The sequence below is a fragment of the Cydia fagiglandana genome, chromosome 2, assembly GCF_963556715.1.
Source record: "Cydia fagiglandana chromosome 2, ilCydFagi1.1, whole genome shotgun sequence".
NCBI lineage: Eukaryota > Metazoa > Arthropoda > Insecta > Lepidoptera > Tortricidae > Cydia > Cydia fagiglandana.
Window position 1 is genome coordinate 22,556,919 of NC_085933.1, and position 12,336 is coordinate 22,569,254.

The window sequence follows — 12,336 nt, forward strand, 5'->3', positions numbered from 1 at the left end:
TTTTATCCACATGTGAGGCAAAGTAATCAAATGCAAATTTTGAGTTGTTTTCTTGTGTTTGCTGGTAGAATTGACTTTTAAATGATGATTTTGGATGATAAATATTTAATAACATTCATTTGGATTTGATTTGGTTTGATTTTGTGTGATATTTTACATTTAATATTTGCTTCGGGTTGGTGTGGTGAAAAATTTTGTGTTTCACTCGGGGGCAAATTTTGTTTAACCCTCATGCTTTGAAACCCTCGCAACGCTCAAGATTCCATTTTTCGAACCACTCGCTACGCTCGTGGTTCAATTTTGGAATCTTTCGCTTGCTCGGGTATCAATATTAGCACGAGCGGTTAAACAACAACTTTGCCCCCTTGTAAAACAAATAACTATTATATACTTTACGCATATATTTGTTGTTGTATTAATAGCCATAGTAGGTACATGTAACCCACAATATTATCATACCTATGCGCATTCATTTCATACACCTTGCTAGATTGTCCCATAATATTTATTTAGCAGCTGGGATACAGTCCAACAGGTCCAACTCCGTTTTTATCAATCATAAATCATAATTTTTCATGTGTATGAATTTATGTATTTCCAATTTTCCACCAGCTCGTAACATATTTTAAGTCTGGCTCACTCAGGTCACTTACCTATTTTTGTCGATATTCTGTACTGTCAGACAAAATAACGTAAAATTTATTACTTAGGTAAAATTTGGTTAAATAGTGTAAAAAATCATTAAAGGTCAAACAATATTTCATACGACTTTTATACTTTTATTATTAAAAACATTAGTTATTTAAGTACCTGCAAATCCTATGCAATAGGGATGTTTCCTGTACTTAAAATAAATTATTTCAAACCATGCACGAAATAAAGCACCAGATAATTATTAGAAAAACATGGATAGCAGCTATTTTCAACACAATTTGTATTTAATAAATCGGATTGAAATATAAAAAGTAGGTGAGTTTACCGTGACGTCACTACATTCGTTTTCATATAAATTCCATATTAGCAAATCGTTTTGACAGTTCTAAAAAAGGAGCTGATTTGAGTAGTAGGAATGTAGCCTATAAAAGGCACACCTACTCCCGTATTGGTCCCTATTTCCCTGGAGGCACACTGATTGTATCGCTACAAAAGAAATGCCTTCAGATTCATCCTTATTGTGTGGGGTATAGAGTTCAATATGTAAAGGCAGGGGAAGAGGGTGTAATAATCACCGTAAATCTGTCTCCTGCGCACTCAGTGTAATGAGGGTCAGTGAACTCGCATAGTGTAGTGTGGAACTATGAAATGGAGAAAAAATCAGCAGGTTTTAACTAGAATTTCCAGATTTTTATCTTAACTTTATTTGTCTAGGATATGTATTGGAACTTTACAAATTGTTTTTTTTTTTAGTGTAAAAATATTTTTATTAAATACATTTTGATATTTAAATTGGTCTTAATTCTCTTTTAAGTAGAACATCATTCGTAAAATTACGCTTAAGTTTAGTGTGAGTGAAATTAATGCACTGGTACAACCGGTGCAACGTCTACAAAAGAGCTATCTTTGCTATGCTGCTAATGCTAATCTTAATTCAAGTTAAGTAGTTAGACTAACTACGATCAAGATCACTGCCCTTCCCGCATAACAGTCGTAACCTCCTAAGGCCCAAGATCCTACCTAAAGTACTTATTCAGTTTGATGAAATTTAAATCATATTCATTTGGAACAGAGTCGCATTTGTTTTGATTCGTTCAATTTTCAAACAAAACCAAAATCAAGTCTATTCCCTGCACTAAAGGTTCAAATTTCAGTGGCAAATTCTGGATTTTTCATTTGTATGGCTGGGCCTTAGGAGGGTAAGAGTAATCAAAAAATGCATTTGATTGTTTACCGCAATCTCTATCTTATCCGCAAGCCAAAATAACGACCGAGATCCTATTACCATCTTTTTCACTCGCTACAAGTGTGAATGAGAAGTTTTACAACCCCGGTCGTCATCCAAACTTCGGTTTTGTAGGAAGTGTCCTTTCTGTACGGTAGTAAAGTACTATGTATTATTTATTCTGTGGTTAGACCAAGATAAGACTGCTCTGCAAATTCTGCATTCAAATGAAATGAAGTGAAGTGAAGTGAAGTGAAGTGAAGTGAAGTGAAGTGAGGTGAGGTGAGGTGAGGTGAGGTGAGGTGAGGTGAGGTGAGGTGAGGTGAGGTGAGGTGAGGTGAGGTGAGGTGAGGTGAGGTGAGGTGAGGTGAGGTGAGGAGGTGAGGTGAGGTGAGGTGAGGTGAGGTGAGGTGAGGTGAGGTGAGGTGAGGTGAGGTGAGGTGAGGTGAGGTGAAGTGAAGTGAAGTGAAGTGAAGTGAAGTGAAGTGAAGTGAAGTGAAGTGAAGTGAAATGAAATGAAACATTTATTTATTTATTTATTTCAGGCAACTATTGGCCCATAGATCCATTGACCATTGACCTTAAAACTAGCATACATATTATTACAAAATATATATTAAAACTAAAAACAACTATGGTTGCGATGCAGTTCGCAACCCCGCAGTGTCAGAGAGCCGGGCGCGGAACCGCATGACAACCTCCTATCAAATTATGACGTATAAATAACACTTGCACAATCTAAACTATCAAAATCGGTGCAGACTTATCTTAGTATAACTCTAGACTCTAATTTATCTGGCCTGCTGTGGCAGCATTGTGTGTGCTGCTGCAAAGCACGCGAACCCCATACAGACGTACAATTACGATAGATTGACAGTATCAATATTGATTATAGCCTTCCCTTAACTTTATTTCCTTTTACTATTACTGTATGTACTAGTTACACTAGTTAATACGAGGGTCGCACTGAAATATTCGGGAATGGGACACTTAGAAATAACATAATAGAAAGAGGCATATAATTTATAAAAATGTAACTCTTTATAAAACTTTTAAGGTATATTTCATTTGGTTGTCATTTGTATTTAAGAATTACTGGCAATTTGAAAATTGTATGTCGAACATTATTTGAATTTTTGGCAAAGTGATTTTTCCGATCAAATTTTTAAACGGTTTTCAATATGCCCTCAGCGAACAAATAAAAGTTACAATGGGCTTCTGTTATTTTTTTATGAACTAGAGTTCATCGTACGCTCGTTTGCGGTTAAAATTAAATATGAAAGTCACTTTCATTTTATCCCATAGATGATCTTAAAGAAGCATGTCATTCCAAAGCGACGTCAAAAATTAAAATCGCATTTGTGCTGTTAATTAAAAAGACTGCCAAAAAAGTTGCATATCGGCAGATTTCGACATTCCTAAATATTCATATGACAACAGTAAAAAAATATTATATATTATATATATATGTAAAAAAACTTCAATTCCGTTGGCTACTCCACGAATTTCATACAAAACCACTAAGGCTCCAAAATCGCCATACAAAAAGGACTTTGGGATTATGAGCCGTGTGCATTACAGAATGATTACTTTCAAAAGAAAATTTATATGCGTGGTCAGTTTGAGATTAAGTATGCATTAAAATAAAGATTGACTGTCTAGATGCGACAGTATTCTCTATTCCCGACATTTTCAGTGCAACCCTCGTAGCTCTTTGTTTACTATGCGATCGCTTGGTTCATTTGTTTTGTTTTTCTCACACCTGTGTGTATTCTGATTAAGGCACTTATTGACTTGACATAAGGCTTGGCACCGACTTCAAACATATCAGTTGCTAGCTCGTATAAAAGCATAATATTTTATCCTACTCTTTATGAAGAAGTCGTGTTTTCTTAATTACAAATTAATTTTATCTATCCAATAAAGATTCTATTCTAAACGTATAAGGACCGTGCCCGTTGGAGGGTCTGCCATCTTGTGGCCTGAAGCGGAAACATATGTGCACAATTGCACATGCACATTGCCAATGCAAGGAGCCAAATTCGACATATATACAACTGTCAGATTTCGCATGCACGTCAAATCAACAGTTGATTTTATTGCATACTGAGTGTTGATTCCATCAACGGTGGATAATATAATTTGGTACAACCAAAACTCAACTCTAAACTAAGGGTGGTTCGGTTTGGTTTGCTTGTCACCCTAACTGTGGATTGTTAATGTCAAAATTTGACATTGTACGTATTTGAGAACTTATGATTTTTCCCACATCAACGGGAGATCAACACGATACGTCAAACGTCGCTTGTTGAATAGGGGTCAAGTGCTACCATCTACCGATCTCGTCGGTACGTTTCCTTGTGCACATAGTATGTTCTGCCATCTTGTGGACTACATCGGAAGTATAAACGACACATTTACGCCTCGCGCCAAAAATCTTACGGCTCCTATGCTGCCCCCTATAGTTCATGCACGGGGCCTATATAATCCCCCAGCCAACGGCCGCCAAGCAACCGTTGAATCGATGACAGTTCCTAATTACTCAGTACTCGGGTGGATCGCTCTGATCGCCAGTTATCAATTATGGCTGACATCACCAAGCAGTCTGTCTATTTCGGTCATCCTTTTCGGTTTTGGAAGGTACGTGATTAATTGATTCTTTCGCTTACCTTGGCCCTACTTACCTTAATAATGTTTTATCCTGCCAGTTTGGAATTTAAAAAATAATGAGAACTGTGGAGGATGGATATGGCACTAGCTTCGTGGACGTACGTACAAGACGCATTGTATTTTCCTCTATTGTTCGCCATATATTTTTTGATTCAGGAAATGTACACGTGTGACCTACGACATGTAACGTGCTGCTTATATTGTGCTGCAGCAGTTCGAAACGTATTAAGTTATTTGCCAAAATGACGAAACTTATATAAAAGGGTGGAACACAGCAAGGGCAGGCGATTGTACTCGTGTACACTAAGGTTACTTATGCTACATTGTCACCCATCTGCTCCAAACTGACAACACAATTTAAATTTTTAAAACGATTGTAAATATCACCAAAAATTTTAGCTATTAAGTACCTAAATAGGTCCATCACAACGTTTTATATTAAAAAAATATATTTTAATATTTGTCTCATTTTTTATAGCAAAGGCGAAGGCTCGAAGCAGAGCCCACAATCAATGTGGACGACATAAAAACACTGGGTGACATCGTAGATTATGATAAAGTTCATTTGCAGAAGTAAGTTCCAATTGTTACTTACAGCGCAATAGCGCGCCAATTAATTCAGCTGTCAAATTTACAGCGACAACATTTTACGTGATTTTAGTACCCACAGACCCACACCCACCTACTTAGGTACCTACTTAGTAACCAGTAGTGGTTCTAGTTTTCAATCAGCTATTATCCCGTTGTATAAGCGGTGGTGGCCGAGTGGATATGGCCTGACTTTCAATCCGGAGGTCGCGGGTTCAAATCCTGGCTCGACCAATGAGTTTTTCGGAACTTATGGTACGAAATATCATTTGATATTTACCACTAGCATTTCGGTGAAGGAAAACATCGTGAGGAAACCAGCATACATCTGCGAAGAAATTCAAAGGTGTATGTGAAGTCCCCAATCCGCATTGGGCTGGCGTGGGGACTATAGCCCAAACCCTCTCGTGCTTGAGAGGAGGCCTGTGCCCAGCAGTGGGACATAGGTATATAGGCTAAATTATTATCATTATATTATGTGTATCCAGTGGCGGATTTCCCATAAGGCACAGTAGGCCCGGGCCTAGGGCGGCGAGATATTAGGGGCGGCAAATTGTGACAAAAAAATTGCTGATGATAACAAAAATAACTCAAAATTAGGCCAGGCAGCGAATCCTCATAAAAATGTACCTATAGAAGGAAATGCTTGAAACACAATTTTTGACTTCGTACCTAAGTTTATTTGGACTATCTAGGAGGTGAACATATCAAAAGTCCCCGGCCGTAGCCCTTGAGCCGGTGAAGAGAGGGGTTTGAAGGTCACATTTTTCAGTTTTTCGCTTATATCTCGGAAACTATGCGTTCTAACGGAATGAGCATTATACCTAATGTAAGTTGTTTAAATTTGCTACCAGCTACAATTTTTACGATATCTCGAGGGCCCTCCACACTTGTGCGCGAGTCGCGGCGCAAAGTCGCGAACGCGAATGTGGCGTCGGTTTCGCAGATTGTTGACGCCTTCGCGCCTTGTTCCCCGTTTATAGGGTTCCGTACTTCAAAAGGAAAAAAAAGCGGAATCCTTGTAGGATCACTCGTGCGTCTGGCTGTCCGTCTGTCACAGCCTATTTTCTTCGACACTGCTGGACCAATTGAAATTTGGCACACATACCTATGTAAGTTTGTGACCCAAAGATGGACGTGTAACGTAAATAAACGAATTTTAAACGTGGAGGCCATTTTGGGGGGGTAAATGAGAAAATTTAAAAACAAAGTTTTTCAAACTATATCGTGTTACATATCAAATCAAAGAGCTCATTGTAAGAATCTCAAATATATATTTTTTTTTATTTTAGGATAAATAAAGCAAAAAAAATATTTTTCTTATGTTTCTTTTTTGAATGTTTTTGTAGGTACATAAAAAGTAATTTTATTGATAAAACTGTCACTTAAAATGAATAAGTATTTGCTTATTTTTTTCGTAAAACCTATGTTCCGACGATCATGTCACAAGGACGTATAGTTTCTGAGATATAATAAGCGAAAAACCGAAAAATGTGACCTTCAAACCAAACCCCCTACCCCCGCTCAAGGGGACTTTTGATATGTTCACCTCCTAACGAGTCCAAAAAAGTTACTAAGTTAAAAATGTGTCTCAAGCATTTCCATCTATACTTTTTCGCTGCCTGATCTATATAAATGTAGTCAATATGATGGATGCTGATGCTGAGAAAGGGGCGGCTACAAGGCTTGGGGCCTAGGGCGGCAAAGACTGCAAATCCGCCACTGTGTGTATCTCCGTTTTGAAACTCTCGGGTCTTTCGAGCCCGGTCATTTACAAGGCGTGCGTCATTATACTAACTATTATACTTAATTAATATTCCGTTGTGCTCTACCTTTTTTCCAGAGCGATAATAAACAGGACAAGCGAAAAAGTGCAAGCTCTATTAGACACAGAAGATATTAACCTCTGACACAGACAACAGAAACTCAAGCATCTTCTAGAAGAAGAAGAGGATACACTAAGAAGAGAACTGGAAGCAAAACAGGCCCAGCAAGAATGTGGGTATTGTAAGGAGAGGCTAAGTAAACTGAAGAGCTATGAGGAAGAGATTGAAAGAGAGAAGATAAGAGAATGCTTGAAGGCTTTGGAGAGGGAGAAAATGTGAGTAGATTCGTAATTTTGCGGGTAAGTATTACGATGTTGTGCTAATAGACCTCAAGTTTTAAGAAGAGGCTTAGTGGAGCCTGTTGGAAATTTAAAAACTTAAAAAAAAACCTACTTCAAAAAGGATGAAATTAAATATTACCTACCTATCTATTTTTCCCCCTTATTCATAAAACTTTACGGGCCTGATTTAGTTAAAGTATGTTTTATCCCTTTCTTACACATAAGATATAAGTTCAAATGACAGATAAAGTTAAATGATTATTAGCTTATTGTGGTTTGTAGCGCGTTTATAAATAAGGAGGTTTAAGTATATGTGTTACTTACCAATACCAACTAATATGTTTGAAGTCGGTGCCAAGCCATTATGAAGCATACCATGATTTTGGTGCGATAAGGATGCGGCTAAATACTGAAGTACCTATGTACGCTGGATTGCCTTAAGCCCCGACTACGAGCCGTCCTACCGTTTAGCCGTTTGTAGGACGGCTCGTAGTCCGCAACCCCCATACGCAATCCTAACCAACGAGGCGGACTACGAGGCGGCCTACAATACAAGGTAGGAGTGTGAATGCGGGGCTTTACACGACGACAAATGAACGTACTTTCTGTAGGTACCTAAGAACACACGGTCGAACCTTCTTGGCGCAGTCCGTAGGTACCATGTTTGTCGGCACATTTGTGTAAATCCAATGCATATGCGTGCAATGACCGTGTTTGAATTTAAACGTGTTACATCTGTGAATTTACCTTTACCTACTTTGCTACTGTTTTAGTGCCAAAGGAATGCAGAGCACAAAAGCCGACGAATATCATCTCAGAGCGCTGCAGAAGGCGCAAATGGAGGAGAAACTACGCATGGAGATGGAACAAGCTAACATTGATAGAATGTGGCATGAGGTGTTATTGGATGACGTCAGAAGGAAGGTATTTTAGCCTACTACTATGACTAGTGACTCTGTGAGCTGTAGACCTCGCGATAAGCTTAAAAAACCGGCCAAGTGCGAGTCGGACTCGCGCACGAAGAGTTCCATTATGCAAAAACGGCAAAAAAAATCACGTTTGCTGTATGGGATATGGATTTGCCTACTTCAATATAATATTTTATTTTGTTTTTAGTATTTGTTGTTACTTATAGCGGCAACAGAAATACATCATCTGTGAAAATTTCAACTGTCTAGCTATCACGGTTCATGAGTTACAGCCTGGTGACAGACAGACTGACAGCAGAGTCTTAGGTTTTTACCCTTTGAGTACGGAACCCTAAAAAAATTTAAAATACCTAGGTAGGGGAGAGTGCATGGGTAAGCCATGAATGTAGTGTAGTATTATTTCTTTAGGAACAGTATGAAAAGTACCAAGAGTACAGAAGGCAACAAGAGATGCGCGAACGCCGGCTAGCCTACGACGAGCAGATCGCCAGCGCCAGCAGAAAGAGACGGGAGATGCTGTGCGAGGAGAGGGAGCGAGAGAACAGGAGGCTCGAACGAATGAGGAAGAAGATGGAAGAGGACCATTACGAAGGTACATTCACTTTATGAATATCACTCCAGCTAGTAAGGCGGTTTTCACATTGTACATTAGATGCAGATACCTACGCCTATCTCTATATTCGTAGGTACCTACATAGCGCTGTCTCGCTCACAACACAGGAGCGTGTGGCTTCGGATTTGCACCAGTGTGCTAGTCCCCTAAAGTGTGTACATTCGAACGATATAATTTGCAGGCGATTGATATATTTTAACTTGAACATCTAGCCACAACAATAGCTAAAACGCCTCGCTTGGTATTCGAATATAAATGACTAATCAAATAACTATAACATCACATCAAACCTGAAAATCTATAAAGTGTACACGTACACCTTAAATAATGATTTAAGACCCCTTTTGTCTGCTATTCTGATCTCTGTAAAGGCTCCTCTTCACGTTGGGCCAACGCCAACGCCAACGAGGGACGCAGCCATGCGGTAGAATGAGATAGCAATATCACTTGCTCCTTCTAACGCATAAATATGTCCCTCGTTGGTGTTGGCGTTGGCCCAACGTGAAGAGACGATAATGAACGATAATGAAAGCGTATGGATTTCCATGTCAACTTATTTTATAGCTATAGGCACCATCTCTCCGTCTAATAGGGACAATAGGGTAAACATACCTAATTCGTCGGCCTAACTCGCAAACCTCGTAACTCCATTTCAAGGAAATTAGTAATCGCTACCCTGGACAACAATACTTATAGTCGCAAATCTCGTAATTCCCCCGGAGGAGTTACGAGGTTTGCGAGTTAGGCCGACGCTATGAGTATTTGTAATAGATTTATATTCTCAAAGAGAACCAAGAATGCCTCTAAAATACCTTACATAAGCTAATCCACCTCAATTTCCTTTTAAAACTTCAAACGTACCTATTTCAGCCTTAAAACGCAAGAAAGAACAACAGATGAAAAATAGAATTAACTTCATAGAGGGCCATGAAATGAAGTTACAGGGGCTCGCTTCAGAGAAGTCTCGGGCGAGGCAAATGGACGATAATACCATAAGGAGGGCTCTGCAGGAAATCGAGCGGGAGACAAGGAGAAAGAGGGATCAGATGGTATTATATCACGTTTCATTAAAAAGTTTTTTCAGGGTTCAATGGTACAGTCGCCATCAGATATATCGGAGCGGACAAGGTGCTCACAAATATCTGAGCACGCCTTTATTGTCAAGGCGTTAGAGTGCGTATTCAGATATTGTGAACACCTTGGCGGCTCCGGTATATCTGATGGCGCCTGTAATCAATTTATCTTAAGGCGCGCGGAGCAGGGTGAAGTTACGGGCGTATAGTGTCATTATATGTGACGTCCCACGGGTAAAGGTACCTTATGGCGGTTGGCGCTTAAGCTATTATTAACGTCGCTCCAATATTGTGCGGCGCGATGCGACGTAAGTGCTAGCCGCCATAAGGTACCTTTTGCCGTGGAACGTCACATATGGAACTTGCTAACTATGTAAACAAACCGCCATACTAAAATGATCATTCAGTGACAGTTTCAATACGGCGGTTTGTTTACATACTCGTACTACTCGTAGTTCGCAAGTTCTATAGAATGACACTTTACCTTACCTAAATAAGAAGCGGCAAGTAAACATCGTGGGTACGTTCTCATTTATAGGTACAAACACCTACGTATAAAACTGAGTGCCTCATTCACAAGTCATCACTGTCATCAGTCAACATTCACAGTTCAATCATCAGTCTTAAGTTCATTTTACAGCTTGGCAAAAAAGAGTAGAAATTAAAAAGTGGCAACACTCTAGTGTCGTCCCTTTCTAACCAATTTATATAAAAAAACGGGACGACACTACAGTGTTGCCACTTTTTAATTTCTACTCCTTTTTGCCAAGCTGTAAAATTTAAAACTTCAAGGTTTTTACATGGTTGGCAAAGAGCCCTGGAAGTATCAAAACCTTTTACTTGATTTCTAGACGCAACTACAAATAGAAAAGCAACTGTTCATAACCAACCACAAGCGCGAGAGGAGGATGGCGCAAGCATTAGAGCAGGACAGGGATAACGTCGTCGACCAATGGATGAGAGAGAAAGAGAATTACACAGATGAGGGAATGAGACAAGCGGAAGAAGAAAAACGGGCGCAGAAACAGGTACCCAAACACCACCCTATGTCAAGAGACCCTTTAGATATGGTTTAAGCCCTACCGCGTAAAACGAAATTCCAAATGTCTTTATCTGCCTCTCTATCGTTCGAATATGCAAGAGCGATAAAGAGGCAGGTAAAGTTTTTCGATTTTTCTCACACTTACAGGATATAGTGTCTTATTTAATTACTTGAACCTGTATCTATTTCCTAGAAACTTGCTGAAGAATACAGGGCACACATAGCAGAGAGGAATTACGAGTTGGAAAGAGAACGACAAAAGAGGGACAACAAAATGCAAGCCGTGAGGAACGAGGCAGTGAGAGATCTACAGAAAAAATTGGACAGTGCCAACCAGGTAAGTATACTTTGGCAAGCCAGCTTGGACAATAGAAAAAGGCAGCACACTAGAAAAATTTAGGCAAGAAGGATCAATCTACAATACAATTTTTGATTTTCAAGACTTTTTCTACTGACAAAGTTACCTTGCTGAAATGATACCAAACTCGAGGGGGTAGGCAAATAGAAGCCGATATGCGGCGTGTAACTTTGGATGCCCTGCCTACCCACCAGGGGGTGGCGGATGGCTACCGGGCTGGATTGGTTTAGCTTTACGTATACTACATCTGAGGGGCTACCGCGAAAACCGAAATTCGCAAATTGCGGGGATCTTTCTCTTTTACTCCAATGAAGGCGTAATTAGAGTGACAGAGAAAAATGCCCGCAATTTGCGAACTTCGCTTTTCGCGGTTATAGGCCTGTGCCAAGTGAATTCATCCGATACCAAAATTTGCACGTCCCATACATTGGGTGACACTACTTACCTCACTATAAACCCATTCGCATTAATAGCTCGACATTTTACACTAGGAGTAGGTTCCTATTCTATCCAATTAAGCCTGTTCAAATTCTGAATTTCTGTTTGCTATTTGGGACTCTAAGTAGCTATTTTTATTTTATTTATCATTTACAGGAGCTGAAACGGCAGCTAGAATATCGACAAAACCTAGCCACGCAGATAAGGGATACACGGAAAGTTAAGGCACGTTAATATTGTTTTATTTAACCTCCAGACGCCCAGAGACCTAAAAAAGGTTTCCTGTTCCATTCTAATTTGAACTTTGTGTTGACAAAATAAAATTAATTTTGCTTGGCAAGGTTTCACGTATGGGCGGCTAGAGGTTAACAGTTGACTGTAGGTAGGTACTTGCCACAAAGTAAGTTACTTTAAGTAACCTATTATTTATCATACTAATTGCAGTTAACAGAGTCAATCCTAGAAACAAGAAAGCTACAACCATTTACTAAGAAGGCAGCTATGTTCAAGCAGGCGATGGAGCACGTCGACACAGACCCAAAGAGAATGAGGTGAGACTATTACCCACAAACCCCACAACCAAAATGTAGAACGAGAATCACACAAAAAGATATTTTTTACATTTTTGCTTTGACTTGC

The 12,336-nt window shown here is 39.4% G+C and overlaps 1 protein-coding gene across 1 annotated transcript; it reads left to right on the forward strand.

Moving 5' to 3' along the window:
* The first annotated feature begins 4,462 nt into the window (after nt 1–4,462).
* On the forward strand, nt 4,463–11,931 carry LOC134673018 (trichohyalin-like). Its single transcript, XM_063530969.1, has 9 exons — nt 4,463–4,519; nt 5,028–5,122; nt 7,053–7,238; nt 8,018–8,168; nt 8,582–8,765; nt 9,657–9,835; nt 10,711–10,887; nt 11,095–11,238; nt 11,854–11,931. The coding sequence occupies exons 1-9, from the start codon at nt 4,463–4,465 to the stop codon at nt 11,929–11,931; spliced, it is 1,251 nt and encodes a 416-aa protein (XP_063387039.1).
* Nucleotides 11,932–12,336: the final 405 nt, after the last annotated feature.